This window comes from Marmota flaviventris, chromosome 6, assembly GCF_047511675.1.
Source record: "Marmota flaviventris isolate mMarFla1 chromosome 6, mMarFla1.hap1, whole genome shotgun sequence".
In the NCBI taxonomy this organism is placed as follows: domain Eukaryota; kingdom Metazoa; phylum Chordata; class Mammalia; order Rodentia; family Sciuridae; genus Marmota; species Marmota flaviventris.
Window position 1 is genome coordinate 21,252,323 of NC_092503.1, and position 14,100 is coordinate 21,266,422.

At 39.2% G+C, this 14,100-nt stretch overlaps 1 protein-coding gene across 5 annotated transcripts in view; it reads right to left on the reverse strand.

Annotated features, from left to right (window-relative positions):
* The window catches only part of Utrn (utrophin), a 515,075-nt gene that overhangs the window by 341,174 nt on the left and 159,801 nt on the right, over window positions 1-14,100 (reverse strand). For all 5 annotated transcript variants that reach the window (XM_071612949.1, XM_071612948.1, XM_071612950.1 and 2 more), the window contains 4 exons: window positions 13,451-13,692; window positions 13,110-13,290; window positions 11,313-11,458; window positions 10,422-10,634 (listed from right to left, as the gene is read on the reverse strand). In XM_071612949.1, the coding sequence (XP_071469050.1) occupies window positions 10,422-10,634; window positions 11,313-11,458; window positions 13,110-13,290; window positions 13,451-13,692 (782 nt within the window). The remainder of the gene's footprint in view (window positions 1-10,421; window positions 10,635-11,312; window positions 11,459-13,109; window positions 13,291-13,450; window positions 13,693-14,100) is intronic.

Here is a 14,100-nt window from a genome sequence, read left to right on the forward strand (position 1 = left end):
TGAAAAAATAAACAAAATCGACAGACCCTTAGCCATGCTAGCGAAGAGAAGAAGAGAGAGAACTCAAATCACTAACATACGGGATGAAAGAGGCAATATCACAACAGACACTTCAGAAATACAGAAGATAATCAAAAATTATTTTGAATCCTTATACTCCAATAAATTAGAAGATAGTGAAGGCATAGATAAATTTCTTAAATCATATGATCTGCCCAGATTGAGTCAGGAGGATATAGACAACCTAAACAGACCAATATCAATTGAAGAAATAGAAGAAACCATCAAAAGACTACCAACTAAGAAAAGCCCAGGACCGGATGGGTATACAGCAGAGTTTTACAAAACCTTTAAAGAGGAACTAATACCAATACTTTTCAAGCTACTTCGGGAAATAGAAAAAGAGGGAGAACTTCCAAATTCATTCTACGAGGCCAACATCACCCTGATACCTAAACCAGACAAAGACACTTCAAAGAAAGAAAACTACAGACCAATATCTCTAATGAACCTAGATGCAAAAATCCTCAATAAAATTCTGGCCACTAGGATACAAAAACATATCAAATAATTGTGCACCATGATCAAGTAGGATTCATCCCTGGGATGCAAGGCTGGTTCAATATACGGAAATCAATAAATGTTATTCACCACATCAATAGACTTAAAAATAAGAACCATATGATCATCTCGATAGATGCGGAAAAAGCATTCGACAAAGTACAGCATCCCTTTATGTTCAAAACTCTAGAAAAACTAGGGATAACAGGAACATACCTCAATATTGTAAAAGCAATCTATGCTAAGCCTCAGGCTAGCATCATACTGAATGGAGAAAAATCGAAGGCATTCCCTCTAAAATCTGGAACAAGACAGGGATGCCCTCTCTCACCACTTCTGTTCAACATAGTTCTCGAAACACTGGCCAGAGCAATTAGACAGACGAAAGAAATTAAAGGTATCAAAATAGGAAAAGAAGAACTTAAATTATCACTATTTGCAGATGACATGATTCTATACCTAGCAGACCCAAAAGGGTCTACAAAGAAACTATTAGAGCTAATAAATGAATTCAGCAAAGTGGCAGGATATAAAATCAACACGCATAAATCAAAGGCATTCCTGTATATCAGCGACAAATCCTCTGAAATGGAAATGAGGACAACCACTCCATTCATAATATCTTCAAAAAAAATAAAATACTTGGGAATCAACCTAACAAAAGAGGTGAAAGACTTATACAATGAAAACTACAGAACCCTAAAGAGAGAAATAGAAGAAGATCTTAGAAGATGGAAAAATATACCCTGTTCATGGATAGGCAGAACTAACATCATCAAAATGGCGATATTACCAAAAGTTCTCTATAGGTTTAATGCAATGCCAATCAAAATCCCAAGGGCATTTCTTGTAGAAATAGAGAAAGCAATCATGAAATTCATATGGAAAAATAAAAGACCCAGAATAGCAAAAACAATGCTAAGCAGGAAATGTGAGTCAGGCGGTATAGCGATACCAGACTTCAAACTATATTACAGAGCAATAGTAACAAAAACAGCATGGTACTGGTACCAAAACAGGCGGGTGGACCAATGGTACAGAATAGAGGACACAGAAACCAATCCACAAAACTACAACTATCTTATATTTGATAAAGGGTCTAAAAGCATGCAATGGAGGAAGGATAGCATCTTCAACAAATGGTGCTGGGAAAACTGGAAATCCATATGCAACAAAATGAAACTGAATCCCTTTCTCTCGCCATGCACAAAAGTGAATTCAAAATGGATCAAGGAGCTTGATATCAAATCAGAGACACGGCGTCTGATAGAAGAAAAAGTTGGCTACGATCTACAGTCGGTGGGGTCGGGCTCCAAATTCCTCAATAGGACACCCATAGCACAAAAGTTAATAACTAGAATCAACAAATGGGACTTACTCAAACTAAAAAGTTTTTTCTCAGCAAAAGATACAATAAGAGAGGTAAATAGAGAGCCTACATCCTGGAAACAAATCTTTACTCCTCACACTTCAGATAGAGCCCTAATATCCAGAGTATACAAAGAACTCAAAAAATTAGACAATAAGAGAACAAACAACCCAATCAACAAATGGGCCAAGGACCTGAACAGACACTTCTCAGAGGAGGACATATAATCAATCAACAAGTACATGGAAAAATGCTCACCATCTCTAGCAGTCAGAGAAATGCAAATCAAAACCACCCTAAGATACCATCTCACTCCAGTTAGATTGGCAGCCATTATGAAGTCAAACAACAACAAGTGCTGGCGAGGATGTGGGGAAAAGGGTACACTTGTACATTGCTGGTGGGACTGCAGATTGGTGCAGCCAATTTGGAAAGCAGTATGGAGATTTCTTGGAAAGCTGGGAATGGAGCCACCATTTGACCCAGCTATTCCCCTTCTCGGTCTATTCCCTAAAGACCTAAAAAGAGCATGCTACAGGGACACTGCTACATCGATGTTCATAGCAGCACAATTCACAATAGCTAGACTGTGGAACCAACCTAGATGCCCTTCAATGGATGAATGGATAAAAAAAATGTGGCATTTATACACAATGGAGTATTACTCTGCATTAAAAAATGACAAAATCATAGAATTTACAGGGAAATGGATGGCATTAGAGCAGATTATGCTAAGTGAAGCTAGCCAATCCCTAAAAAACAAATGCCAAATGTCTTCTTTGATATAAGGAGAGTAACTAAGAACAGAGTAGGGTCGAAGAGCATGAGAAGAAGATTAACATTAAACAGGGATGAGAGGTGGGAGGGAAAGGGAGAGAGAAGGGAAAATGCATGGAAACGGAAGGAGACCCTCAGAGTTATACAAAAGTACATACAAGAGGAAGTGAGGGGAAGGGGAAAAATAATACAAGGGGGACAAACGAATGTCAGTAGAGGGGGCAGAGAGAGAAGAGGGGAGGGGAGGGGAGGGGAGGGGTGATAGTAGAGGATAGGAAAGGCAGCAGAATACAACAGACACTAGTATGGCAATATGTAAATCAATGGATGTGTAACTGATGTGATTCTGCAATCTGTATATGGGGTAAAAATGGGAGCTCATAACCCACTTGAATCAAATTGTGAAATATGATATATCAAGAACTATGTAATGTTTTGAACAGCCAACAATAAAAAAAAAAAAAAAAAACCAACCTGCCTCAGGCCTGTCCTGAGCTGGAGGTGCAGGGCATTTAAAGCTGGGTAACTCTGGACTTAGGACAGTAAGACGCCAAGGTGTGCTACTGCCTCCAACACTTGATTAAGCTGAATTCCTGGCATTTTATCTTGCTCCTCCCCCATCTGCTGGAATGTCCACAGCCTATTAAGCTGCCACTTTCTACCCCAGGACACAGACAACAAGGACTGTGAAACCAGAATTAGAAATGAATTACAGTAGATGGGGTAGAGAGAGAAGATGGGAGGGGAGGGGAGGGGGGATAGTAGAGGATAGGAAAGGTAGCAGAATACAACAGTTACTAATATGGCATTATGTAAAAATGTGGATGTGTAACCGATGTGATTCTGCAATCTGTATTTGGGGTAAAAATGGGAGTTCATAACCCACTTGAATCTAATGTATGAAATATGATATGTCAAGAGCTTTGTAATGTTTTGAACAACCAATAAAAAAAATAAAATTAAAAAAAAAAAGAAAACAGAAGAACTTCAAGAAGCAGAACTCCTGTTTTGTTTGGTTTCATAATATTCATGAACCTCAAAAATATCCTGAAAAATTGTTCTGTCACATAGTAGAGAGGAAATGAATGACACTGTCACTATATTATCTAAAACTGAGTTCTTCAATCTAAGACATGGAATGAATCAATATCCCTCTAGTAAAGTAAACTGTATTCAAAATAACAAGGGGAAAAAAAACCCTTCTGAGATGATTTTATCTGGTATATGTTACCTAGAAAGAGTTAAATGCTGCATTTTACACTTGGAAAGTATTTGTCATTTCATTTTACCCCAAAATGCTTTCCAAAATAATTTCAGAATCTGGTTTTCACAGTAGAGAAAGCCCAGGCATGTCACCTTCTGGGATCGGGCATCTTCATTTAGTGTGTACCTTTGACAGTTCAAGCAACTGAAGGAAGGGTGACCACACAGATACACTGACATTTGGGAGAGCATGCATTTGGATTTTATAGAGCCAGCTTCACTGGAGAGGTACAAGTGGGTCTGAAGGCACCTACAGAACAATCACATGCACATCCCATTCATTCACATCTGCTCACTTGCTGTGTACCAGACAGGGTTCCCATCCTCAAAGAACTCATGTCCTGGGAAAGGAGAAACACAGCTCTAACCATGATAAAAACTGGAAGGGTGTAACCGGTGAGTAGTAGAATCATAGAGCAGGGAATGATTCTCTGACTGTGGGCAGAGCAGTGAGAAGGGCTGAAAGAATGCTTGTAAAAGGTGTTCGTTCTTAAAGAATCAGCAGCACCTATAGTCCCAGCTACTCAGGAGGTTGACACAGCAGGATCGAAAGCTCAAGGCCAGCCTCAGCAATTTATTGATACACTGTCTCAAAACAAAATAAAAATAAAAAGAATTGGGGATGTAGCTCAGGGTGACAGCACTTGCCTACCATGCACCAGGCCCTGAGTTCAATCCCCAGCACTATGAAAAAAAAAAAAAAAAGAATTAGCAGATACCAGCAGGATGAGGAATCTTAGCAAGTACATGACATTTCCAGGAGAGGCCACAGTTCAGGGTGGTCCTTTGAGAGCCACCACAGTCTCCCCACCTGAGTGGGCTGAAAGGGGGGACCGAGGCTGGGCTGGGGAAGGAAGGAAGGGGCTGTGAGATGTGTTGAGAGCACTTTGCATTACTCAGACAAGAACTCAGATCCTCTCCCAAGTCTAACTCTGCCATCGATGTGGAAGAAGAATTCCAGAGAGAAGAGATGGGAAGCTGGAGTCAGACTTGTGGGGTAATTGAGTTGTCAGGGGCAAGAGAAGTGGAGCACAGCAAGAGGGGGCTGGAGGCGAAATTCACAGAGGCCAGCACAGCGGAAAATGGAAGACTGGGCTTTGTGTCTGCCTTAGGGACATTTTCATGATTTCCCAGGGATATCCCACACAGCAGGGGATCTTGAAAAAGGAAAAGGAAATAATACCAAATATCTTGTAGCCCACCAATCCTGCTGGGAATGAGAGAGAAAAAGCAGCCTCTTAGGATTTTATTTTATACCCATGAATCATCAGAAAATCTAGTCAGTAAAAATCAATGAAAAAAAAAAAGTACTTATTTCATGTATTTTCAGATGTTTTGCTGCCTTGAAGGGGTGCGATGGTTGTAAAACCACCCGTTAACGTTTTAGCTCATAAGTAATGGAATTTGGGTAATTACACTGGCATGGCATTGACAGAAACAAAGACTTTAAGAAGGTATTTGAGCATGAAAGCCCAATCTCTCACCTGTGCAAGATAAATGGACCACATGGACAGAGAAAGTGTAGACAAGTAAATGGGAACAAATAACAGAAAACAAATAAGAGCCTCTTCTAAGGACTGCGGGAATGCACACTTTATAAATAAGTAACAACATAGTCAAGAAAGTCCTCTCAAGGGCTATATGTGCTGTATCAACAAAAGACACGATTGTTTCGAGCACTGAGGTTCACACTGCAAGCTCTAAGGTATCTTAGCTATTTAAATGTCCTCATCAAGTTCCCAATGTTATTTTTTCTACAGTGTGAAAAAAAAATGATTAGAATGAGCAATTGTTTGTGAGCTTCTCTCTTTGGCTTTCAATACATTAACTTCCAACAAGGATCCACTGTTAATATTAGCTGCCACTAGGGAAGTACTGGAGTGAACAAGATCTCTAAATATTTGCTGTACATATTTCTGCCATCCTCAAGTATTACTTATATGTAAAAAATGCATTTTAAAAATAAACAAGTCCAAAAGTCTTCACCACACACACCTCAGAGCAGTAATAAATAAAGATAAATAAAGAACTCAAAGAACTTAACAACAGCAAAACCAAATAACCCAATCACTAACTGGGCTAAGGAACTGAACAGACACTTTACAGAAGAAGAAATACAATCGATCAATAAATACTTAAACATCTCTAACAACAATACTTCAACATCTCTAACAATTAAAGAAATGCAAATCAAAACTACACTGACATTCCATCTTACTCCAATCACGATGGCAAAAATCAAGAACAAAAGCAACACTAAATGTGGCAAGGATGTGGTGGGGGAAGGTACACTCATACATTGTTGGTGGGAATACAAATTGGTGCAACCATTATGGAAAGCGGTATGGAGAGTCCTCAGAAAACTTAGAATGGAACCACCATTTGACCCAGCTATTCCACTCCTCAGCATATACCCAAAGGACTTAAAAATAACATACTACAGAGGAGGACATACAGTCAATCAACAAGTACATGAAAAAATGCTCAACATCTCTAGCTGTCAGAGAAATGCAAATCAAAACCACCCTAAGATACCATCTCACTCCAGTAAGATTGGCAGCCATTAGGAAGTCAAACAACAACAAGTGCTGGCGAGGATGTGGGGAAAAGGGTACACTTGTACATTGCTGGTGGGACTGCAGATTGGTGCAGCCAATTTGGAAAGCAGTATGGAGATTTCTTGGAAAGCTGGGAATGGAGCCACCATTTGACCCAGCTATTCCCCTTCTTGGTCTATTCCCTAAAGACCTAAAAAGAGCATGCTACAGGGACACTGCTACATCGATGTTCATAGCAGCACAGTTCACAATAGCAAGACTGTGGAACCAACCTAGATGCCCTTCAATAGACGAATGGATAAAAAAAATGTGGCATTTATACACAATGGAGTATTACTCTGCATTAAAAAATGACAAAATCATAGAATTTACAGGGAAATGGATGGCATTAGAGCAGATTATTCTAAGTGAAGCTAGCCAATCCCTAAAAAACAAATGCCAAATGTCTTCTTTGATATAAGGAGAGTAACTAAGAACAGTGTAGGGACGAAGAACAGGAGAAGAAGATTAACATTTAACAGGGATGAGAGGTGGGAGGGAAAGGGAGAGAGAAGGAAAATTGCATGGTAATGGAAGGAGACCCTCAGGGTTATACAGTGGAGGAGGTAGAGAGAGAGGAGGGGAGGGGAGGGGAGAGGTGGGGAGGGGGGAGGGGGGAGGATGGGAAAGACAGTGGAGCACAACAGACACTAGTATGGCAATTTGTAAATCAATGGATGTGTAACTGATGTGATTCTGCAATCTGTGTATGGGGTGAAGGTGGGAGTTCATAACCCACTTGAATCAAAGTGTGGAATATGATATGTCAAGAAATTTGTAATGTTTTGAACAACCCACAATAAAAAATTTAAAAAAAAAAAAATAAATAACATACTACAGTGATGCAGTCCCATCAATGTTTGTAGCAGCTCAATTCCCAATAGCTAAACTACGGAACCAACCTAGGTGCCTTCAACAGATGAATGGATAAAGAAACTGCAGTATATATACACAACAGGATATTACTCAGCCATAAATAAGAATGAGATCATAGCATTTGCTGGTAAGTGGATGGAACTGAAGAATATTATGCTAAGCAAAATAAGCCAATCACAAAGAACCAAAGGCTGAATGTTTTCTCTGATTCATAATGTGGGGGGCGGGGCGGGGACAGAGAATAAAAGTATTTGGACTAAACAGAGGGGAGTGAAGGGAGGCGAGAAGGCATGGGTGTAGGGATGATAGTAGAGTGAATTGGACATTATTGCCCTATGTGTATATATGATTACATGACCTGGAAACATCTACATCATGTACAACCAGATGAATGAGAAGTTATACTGCATTTATGTATGATGTGTCAAAATGCATTCTACTGTCATGTATAAGTAACATATAATAATTAGAATAAATATATGTACACAAACAAACAAATAAAATAAACAAACAATTCCACTGTTTTGTCCCTAAGAAAAATCACACAGATTGGCACATTACCTACTGGACCTCCTGTCTTAAAGACAACAGAAATTAAATTACTAAGAAATTATACATCAGCACCGTGAAAAAGAGAAAACAATGATAACGAGTATAAGAATATTTCATGTAATCATCTAAAGACTATGAGATGGATGGGATTTTTAAGTTTCCTCAAGTAAATGGTGAGCAAACAAGTAACAGGAAATTCCTTTAAAGCACATAAGGGAGCAGGAGTGTTCTTAAAAATTAAAAAAAAAAAAAATACACATACATATGCACATATATTTCAGAGAAGAAGTTAAACAATTAAGGAATACAGACATTGACAACAATCTTGTACTTAGCACACAAAAAGGGCAAATAAAAATAACAGGATGTTAGAAACCTACTACTATAAAAACAACAACAAACCTCACCAAACTACTCAGAAATGTGTTTAATGGGGAATATATTTTTTACGGAAGTACATTTTTTTGTGGGGAGGATGGGTACCAGGGATTGAACTTAGGGGCGCTGGACCACTGAGCCACATCTCCAGCCCTATTTTGTATCTTATTTAGAGAGAGGGTCTCACGGAGCTGCTGAGCACCTCACCACTGCTGAGGCTTGGAAATACATTTTTAGCAGCACTCCAATTTACCACTAAGGGCCTGGATTTTCTGTATTAGTAACAACAAACCACTAAAGCCTAAAGCCAGATTACTATAACCCCAGGACTTTCTCTCGTGTTTTGGAAGAATATTGATTCTCTTGAAATTCAATTAAAATATTGGCTAATATTTAGCTCACCCAAGAGTAATTTGTAACTTTTGCAAATCCTCTCAGATTTAAATTTGAAAATAAAGGAATAATCTTTGAAAAGAATGGGAATTATTTAACCCAGCATGGCTGACTCTTGGCACCATTCGCATGTGGGGTGGGAAGACTGTTTGGTGGGCCTGTTGGGTGCACTAACAAAATTACCTGGGTCCCTGGCCCTACCCACTGGGTGCTTTCCCCCACAGCTGAGAATTCCTGATAATCAATCCACTCCTGGACCATGACTGAAAATTCTAGAATTGTAGATGAGGGTAATCCTCATTTTGAAAGTTGAAACAGTTACAACTGATGACACGTAAGTAGAAGTGGATTCACTCATGAAGTGAAAGCTACCCAATAACACATTCCTCTTCATAACTAATGGTTTATTCGAGTGAGATCTAAAAACTACTGCTACCACCACACACACCCACACAACCTGTCCATCCACAATCTTCTGCTGTCGTTCACTGGAACTGCCTATCACTTGCTGGGTCAATAGCTTCCCTCCAAGTTCTGTGGTCAATGCTCAACAAATTTCACTGGAGGCCTTCCACGCTGACCCGTACAGGACCATCAGACCTCTTCTACTACCACAAGTTCTCTGACTTTGATTTTTAAAACACTGCTTTCATATATCTTATCTTTACTTTCAATCTTTTCACCTTTTTGAGCAATATCCTTCACACAAATTTTCTACGGATCTAAATCTATCATCTACCTAAATCTAAAGTTCTTATTACTGGTCATTGAGTGCCTTCTCTGGGTCAGACACTGTTGCAGAAGTATATCTTAGAACACATAGGTGGGAGAGTGGGGGAATAGGGGGAGCCCTGACTAAAGGGAAATGAGAAGGGCCAAGGAACAGGTCCCCAGGAGGACAGAGTGTGAGTGGCTCATTCTCTACCCAGTCCTTTCTGGTGAGAAAACCAGGTGACGTGGCAGCTCTGCTTCTCCATAGGTCTCACGGGCAGAATTAAAATCTGACCTTTCCTGACACTGGCTTTTACCACTTCCTCCTTATACAGCCTCTCATTGATCCTGTCTTCTCAAACTTTACTAAGGCTTCGTCTGTGCTGCACATTTTCAGATGTAGCAAAGCAACCCACTTCAGAATTTGTGTGCCCTGAATTACTTGCTTCCCCGGTCTGATACAGATGCACCAGTTTAGATTTTCAACCCAACTGTCAAAGACCTTTAAAGAAAGGTTCAGGGGCTGGGGTTATGGCTCAGTGGTACAGCACTTGCCTTCGTACATGCAGGGCCCTGGGTTCGATTCTCAGCACCACATATAAATAAATAAAATAAAGTTATATAAAAGAAGCAGGTTCAAGGCTCCTTCTACCCAACTGAGTAATTTAATGACCAGCCAATATTTCACATAGGTCCCCATTTTGACCATTTTTAAGCAATGTTCTCTTATCTTCAAAGTCAAGTTCATCTCTACCAAGAAGCCTTTTCTGCAAGGCAGAAAGAAAGACATGTGCTCACAAGCACATTAACAGTAAATCTCAGCTTCAGCGCATAAAAAGTGAGGGCCTAGAAACCACACAATATAAATAGATATTTGAGTCTTATTGTGATAATCACCATTTACCCTACAATAAACTTAAGCTCCTGATGGCCTCCTGATTTACCTCAAAAGTTCTGAGTTTGGAGGTAATTTCTTCAAGCAAATGTAGATCTTTGGAAACTTTGGCCTTTAATTTATTCCACTTTCCTTGGGCATCATCAAATTCTTGCTTATACATTTTTTCTGCATCAGGAAGCACATTCTTCTCCAAAGCCTTTGTTTCTTCTGCAAGTTTACATAACGTGGGTTTTTGATTCTCAAGGATTTCATCAAGGGCCTAGGAAAAAAATTGAAAAGGTAAAAATCACATACAGCAATGTGTCTGTGCAGATGGAATCACATACAGAAAAAAAAGACATTTTATCAAAAAAAATTGTAAAAAGAATAGTCATAATCAAAAAAGCTCCAGCTTTCCCTTCATGAGTTATGCGTAGGCAACATAAGATGTTCTGTATGCTGAGAGTCGCAGGAGCACCACACCCATGAGGGTCCAGTGTGCAGTGTTAAGGGTTGGTCTTTTTCTGTGATGAAGTACTTCAGAACCTTGAGGTTACTTAACTTACTACCAGGGAAGCATTTGTACTCAACACCGAATTTTTAAAAAGCATGAATTCAACTAATATTCCTCATTTTACAAAAGACATCTTAGCACATTATGAACAGGTTGAAAGTTTTAGGCAAGTTATAATAGAAGGAGAAAATATGCTTTTCTTCTACTAATACTAAATAAATTTCTTTTTATCTGAGGTCCTATGTTATAATAGCTAATCGTCAAATTATAAGAAATTTTGAGACCAATTTTGACTACAAATGACCAATGTTTTTTAAAAAAATGACAAAATCATTCTTTTTAATCTTACTGAGAAGGCCCAAAGGAAGAAACAACACCTATTTCTCATTTTAAAATCTTAAAATATAGAATGTAAAATTTCTAGACTTCAGAACCATAAATTACCTTTTTTTCTTGCAGGGCCTTCTCCATCTTGGCAAGATCATTCAGAGCATTGAGAGACATCTGGGCCTTATTTTCTGAGTCACTTAGTGTATCTTTTAGTGTTTTTAGTGTCTCCAAATATGCTTGTCCCGGCTGGCTCTTCAATTCTGTTTATTTAAAAATACTTACTTTGAGAAAATTATATTAGGAATCTGATTGTTATTATATATACCATTAATCTTCCATATATAATAAGTGAATTCAAATGCATAATAATTTAGACCCCTAATTAAAATTTAAAAGGGTCTCTGTTGGTTAATAAAATAGGTCATTCTACTGGCATTTCTAGGACTCAGACAGTGACTTCATTCCTGCGGATGTTGATGTTTGAAATATTAACTAACTCACTATCATTTTTCTTCATTTCATCATGATGAAATGTCTCTCCAAAGCTGGAACAACAATGTTCCTTTTGTCTCCCATAATCTCCTCTTCCCCAATTGCCACACAAAGAATAAAGAAAGAAAACAAAGATCCACCAGTCTTCCTGTAAGTACAAGGCCCCAAGAAAAACCCATCTCACAATGGCAGGCATGTACAGGGACAAGGCACCAGGCTGCCACAGGTACCCTGAGAAACAGGGCCAGCCACAGCCCACTGGTGAAGTCTACTTGTACGTCTAATATAAGAATCACATACAGCAGCACTTGTGTGGAAGAGAAGTGAGTTCATCTGAAGGACAAAGAGACAAAACCAGCCAGCAGCCAAGGTTAAAATGCCTATGGTCCTTGTCAAAATGAAAACATAGTTTGTGCCAGTAAAGTGAGAAAGAGGTCCTCTCCATATTTACTTTGCATTCTAGGTTAACTAATATCAATGAGCAAAGGCACGGTGTCCAAATGCCTTCTGGAAGACAATAAGACACATTGTCTAATATACACATGTACTGATTCCTAACGTCCTTACACAATCTGCGGTATGAAGAAGGCAGTGGTTATGGGCACTGAGTCTGTACTACCCAGTCCAAACTTAAACAGCAGCCCAGGAAAACACATAAGTAAAATATAAGGGATGAGCTCTCACAGCCTTTAGCAGCTAACTTCCTAAAACCAGGTTTACTGCAAAAGTAAAATCTCATTAAAATTTTTCATCTTTTAGAAGAAGAATATGATTTCTTTTTCAAAAAAGGGATGGTATTGCTAAAACCATAATCATTATGAATGATAAGAAAAAAGTGATCATTCTTTCTAATCTTACTGAGGAGATCCAAAGGAAGAAACAACACCTATTTCTCCTTTTAAAATATTAAAGCCAGGCATGGTGGTGCATACCTGTAATCCCAGGTACTCAGGGAGTCTGAAGCAGGGGATTACAAGGTTGAGTCCAGCCTGAGCAACTTAGCAAGAGCCTATCTCAAAATAAAAAGGGTTGGGGATGAAGCTAAGCGGAAGAGAGCTCACCTGGGTTCCGATCCCAGTAACACACATACAAACACACACACACACACACACACACACACACACAAAAAAAAAAAAAAAAAAAAAAAAAACACCTTATTTAAGAAAAGTATTAGATCCTATTAACACATTTTTAGAGTATGTGAAAAGTGTATGTATTTTTCTAATCAAATGTGAGCCCAGAAAATAGTCTGATTATACTATAAGACCTTGAACCACACATGGTGCCAAAGAAAACGTAAAACTGGTGTAATGCATAAACACGCTGACAATCTAAGTTTTGGGAATAATTTTTAGATTCAGGCAAACAGAGAGGAGATATTAATATCATCAAGTAAGAAAACCAAGGGAATGGGCTTACCATTCTCTAGCTGTTGTTGATGATGCTCTAAATCCTTCTGCACAGCCTGGTAGTGGCCCAGAAAGCCATCCAAGCTCTGCTGGACAAAACCTGGGACCGAAGGCCGAGACCTCAAGGCCAAGCAGCTTGCACGCACCATTTCAATTTTGGGTTGGAGGCCAAGGAGACTGTTGAGTTCCCTCTGTGGAAGAGAAAATACGGTCGCATAACTCAATGAAGGAATCTCCCCAGAAAGTCCATCAGAGCAGAATTAACTAAAATTTCATGACACAAAAAACACCTGCCTCAAGTAGGAAATGGTACAAAGAACTCTGGCATACTCCAGACGGCTGGCTCCTTACCTGACAGGAATCCTTCAAACTTGCCAAGGACTGCTGGGGAGATTTAGAAAAGGGCGTGTGTTGTACCCACTCCTCCTTCTTCTTTACGATCTTTTCAAGCTCATCAATCTGCTTACAATAAGCATTGATATCCTCCTGAAGCTGAAGCTTTCCGGCCAGATCCTCCAGATGCTGAGATACATTCTTCCACTCTGATAAAACCTTCTCCAGAACATTTTTTATTTCTTCAGTAGAAAGACCCTCTACACAGACAAAAGAATAAGCAGACACTTCAGAGTTTCATAAAACTTTGTTCTGAATTGGTTCCAAACATTCTAAGTTATTCCAAACGAGGTAACTTCACATATAATGATCACTTCCTTGTGTCCCTTTTAACACAACAATGAAAAATTATAACGATGCACTTTAAAAAATATTTAGGCACATTCAACTGCTTGACCTAGGAGGGTGGGGGCCCCTGAAATGGCAGTTCAGGGCGGTGTTGCTACCTCAAAAGGCACATCAGTGCAGTGTTCTTTGAACAGAATATGTTCTTTGTACTCTGCTACCTTATAACCTGAGCCAGGGAACTAAAATCTATGGCCTGGATTTGTCTGGGCCTCTGATATCATAATCAAGACCCTCTTTCGTGAGAGATAAAGACAGCTGGC